General features: G+C 41.7%; 1 protein-coding gene across 1 annotated transcript; it reads left to right on the top strand.

The window, feature by feature from the left end:
- The first annotated feature begins 1,827 nt into the window (after positions 1 to 1,827).
- Positions 1,828 to 3,752, top strand: LOC103155676 (general transcription factor IIH subunit 2-like). Its single transcript, XM_007577437.2, has 5 exons — positions 1,828 to 1,891; positions 1,980 to 2,083; positions 2,210 to 2,312; positions 2,392 to 2,431; positions 2,872 to 3,752. Exons 1-5 carry the CDS (start codon positions 1,887 to 1,889, stop codon positions 2,980 to 2,982), a joined length of 363 nt encoding a protein of 120 aa, XP_007577499.2. The 5' UTR covers positions 1,828 to 1,886; the 3' UTR covers positions 2,983 to 3,752.
- The last annotated feature ends 57 nt before the right edge of the window (positions 3,753 to 3,809 follow it).

Here is a 3,809-nt window from a genome sequence, read left to right as displayed (position 1 = left end):
TCCCTGACTGGAAACGAGAACACAACCTGTTGAATGTGACAGGTAGCCAATCAGAAAGCACGGTGACATAAGAACAGAGGGGAATCCCAAACAGCTGACATATCACGCAACTGAGATTCCGGTGGACATTGGAAATATGTGTAAATGTTTATTATTATATGTAAAGGTCATTATTAAATATGTTTATGTTTATTCAGTTAAAAATGTTAACTATGAAAAAACACAGTCGCCTCCAAATCATAGTGCAGCAAATAGAGCGGCTGCTCCCGCTGTCTTTTATCCACCCCTTTTCTTTTTGTTACGTCTTTTATCTCTTAAAATGAGTCCACAAACTGTCACTATTGCTTCTACATTGTCATCCGTGTTTGGTCATTCAAAATTCCCATATGCTATGTTGGGGTTTTTACTGGATTATCCTCTGGAATCGGGATGTTCGTGACTGGAATCGGTTCGTGCCTTGTGGCTGAACACGAACTGATCGAACCTGTTGTACTTTTATCAGCTCTGTGGTCACAGAGGTTTGGAGAATCGGCCGACAATCCTTAAATCTTGCCGTCTAAACCAGACTTAAGACTCACAAGCTCTATTCATTTCCTCGCGATCACTGCCCAAATGCTCTCTGACTCTGGTCGCTATGGTAACGTTTACATATCCCTTCAAAATAAGATACAGATGCGCAACATAGGTGAACATTTTACTTTCATGAAAATTTTAACTCACGATAATGACTAACGGAGCCCTGAGCTTATGTTTCTGCAACGAGACGGTCCCATCTGGGAGTGATGAGAGACAATGACACTTGAAGTGTTGCTTATGTCCACAGCCTGCTGGGTCACCGCATGTTACGCAGAGCGGCTTGTAATGTGGGACTCACCTTTTGGTCCAGGATAAATCCATCCTCCTGTCTCTTCTTTGAGCCTTTTCCCCTTTGCAAAGAAACTTTCCAAAAACACCTGATCTGTTTCTTTCTCATTTTGCTGCTTGTGGGCTCAGTGTTGGCGCGCAAGTAACCAAGAGAATCCCGTTAAAGGATTTTCAAAATAAAAGATCCTCCAGACTCAAATAATACATAAAATGGAAATATTTAATTATTTCTTGTGCGGCCCGGTACCAATTGGTCCACGGACCGGTGCCGGTCCGTGGCCCGGGGGTTGGGGACGACTGTTATAGACGCTTCACTGCTGCATCTCCTGCCCAGTCTGTTGTCAAGGCAAACACTGACCTGACTAGAGTTAGGACCAGTTAGGCATTAAATACATGTGGTTTTAGCTATTAAAATAGTGTTACTGTGTAAAGGTATTAGTGGAATGTTACTCACTCCAGGTCAGTGGGTCAACATCATGGGGAATACTGCTGACTGGACAGATGACCAGAACAGAGTCATTGACACCCTTCACAAGGAGGGGAAGACACAAAACATTATTGCTGAAGAACATGGCTGTTCGGAGAGTTCTGTGTCCAAGCATCTTACATAAAATTGAGTGGAAGGAAGAGATATGGTAGAAAATGATGCACAAACAGGGAGAACCGTAGTCTTGAAAGGATTGCCAAGCTAAATTCATTCCAGAAAAGCATGACAACCAGGCCTGAACCAGACAACAGCAGAGGCATCTTACCTAGACTGTTGAGTTCTGTTTTCGCATTAAAGTAAATTCAGCATTTCATTTGAAAATCAAGTTCCCAGGGCCCTTAAAATGCACATGGTTCTATTGATTAAAATGGCATTAAAAAGATGTACTTTGTATCAAGGCAGTCTAGCTAGAGTCAGCTCCTCTGTCTGTGCTTTATCTGGACTGTTGATACTAACAGGAACCCGTGTTTGCTTAGGTTTTCCTCAGCACACTGTAGCCTCTCTGAGTGATCAAGATGTCAAACCGTCATTCAACATGTCGTAAGTACAGAAAAAAATGAAACTCCACCATTTTAACAGCTGGCTCCCACAATGAGTTGTGCGTGGGTGTGTGTGTGTTCGTTCCTAGTCATCTGGACAGCGGTGGTGGCCCGGCTCTGACTCTAGGAGGATACTTCTGTCCGCAGTGCCAAGCAAAATACACAGAGCTTCCTGTGGAGTGTAAAGTCTGTGGTATGTGTGATGCAGGCATTCATTGTATATGGGATGTTTTATGAAGCTGATACTCATTTTTCTCTGTTAATGTCTTTAAGCTAATACAACTTTAGCAGTGTGCATATGTGGGTGTTTTCCTCTCAGGTTTGACGCTGGTGTCTGCTCCACATCTGGCCAGATCCTTTCATCATCTGTTTCCCCTCCAAGCATTTATTGAGAGTCCAGCTGATAATTATCAGCAGAATAAGTAACGCTTATTAATTTACCTGTGTCATTATTGCCATGAAACTCGCTCCTGTGTGGCCTTAAGTGTCATTTTCTTTCAGGTTCTGTCAGGCCTGTCAAGGGCAGCTGAAAGATAAAAATGTAAGTAGAATTCCAGAAAACTGGTTTCTCTTTATATCTTCAATGAAGAAGAGCACCGGCTCCATTTCTTTCTGGAAATCATTACATAAATGAGAATGTTTGGTTTGCATAAAAAGCTGTAGCATATGTTTATCAACATTAAAGCAGCTGTGTGTTTTTACAAATGTTAAATGTTGAGTTCCTAAGGACACTGGCATTTCTTTGGAATTTGTAATCTTTAGAATGAGTTTTTTCTCCATTACATACAACCATTGTACTAAAACCTTTACAGTCAGTTGAGCTTAAAACGTACACAAATGGTGTTTCTAGGGAACCCAGAATGAACTAATTTAACTAAAACTGGGGAATGATTTGGTTTCACATTCCAGGCCAGGTATATTAACTACTGACCAGCTCTGTTGGAATGTTTCTCACTTCTCCCTCTCTCTGCTGGCTTCCAGGTCCTCGCCTGTCCTTTGTGTTGCGGTGTGTTCTGTGGGGAGTGTGATCTCTTCATCCATGAATCACTGCACTGCTGTCCCTGCTGCATTCACAATCGGACTGCTACATGAGGCCCAAACAGAGGCGGTCCTATCCAGTTTGGCAATCTGGGCAAAACACTCTACAAGGGGGAGTGGGGTGGATTGGGTGTTTTGCATTAGGCACTATTGACAATCAGATACTCCGGGTGAGAGCTGTGGGGGGAGGGAGGAGGGGGAATGTAAACAATGAGAGGGGCTGGGGGTACTCATGCCACTCCACAAGATAATGTCCTGGGTTTACATCATCTGAGCCCAGATTTGAAGTATATAGTTTGGATAAGTTCAATCAAACAGTTCTTTGCACTTACTCAAATGTACTTATTCATGTGTTTCTTGGTTGAGTTTCCAAAGTTGTACTGCATGTTTTACCTGTACCGATATTATTTTACTATTTCTCCACAACATTGACTCCACTGCTTCTCTGCTTCAGTTAAACTTCCCACAATCCTGTTGCATCACAGTCACATGACCAAACAAAGACCATATGACCTGCCTCCTTCCTTCCCCTCTAAAAACAAACGGCAACAAAAAAATAAATATTAGTTGTTAATATTGGCCCAGTTTTATTTATTGGACTGATACTTCTATGCTAAAAATTTACCAGTCGATACCAATGTTAGTACCGCTATATCATGCGTCCCTACTCTTTTATCTTGCTGTTTAGCTATTAAATATTAGAAAACTGTCGCTTCTAGGGTTTAATGTAGAAATGATAAAATCAGGTGAAATCTGAACTGCCACTTAAGCCAGAATGTAAAGACTGAAGAATTATGTACCCCCCATTACTTCTTTTCTATCTACATCAACTCTTTGAAGAATTTAAATTAATACGAGTTACAACATTTAATTTCCCTTTG

Source organism: Poecilia formosa, unplaced genomic scaffold, assembly GCF_000485575.1.
Source record: "Poecilia formosa unplaced genomic scaffold, Poecilia_formosa-5.1.2 Scaffold441, whole genome shotgun sequence".
NCBI lineage: Eukaryota > Metazoa > Chordata > Actinopteri > Cyprinodontiformes > Poeciliidae > Poecilia > Poecilia formosa.
The sequence above is the reverse complement of the archived record's forward strand: the minus strand, read 5'-3'. Positions and strand labels throughout refer to the sequence as shown.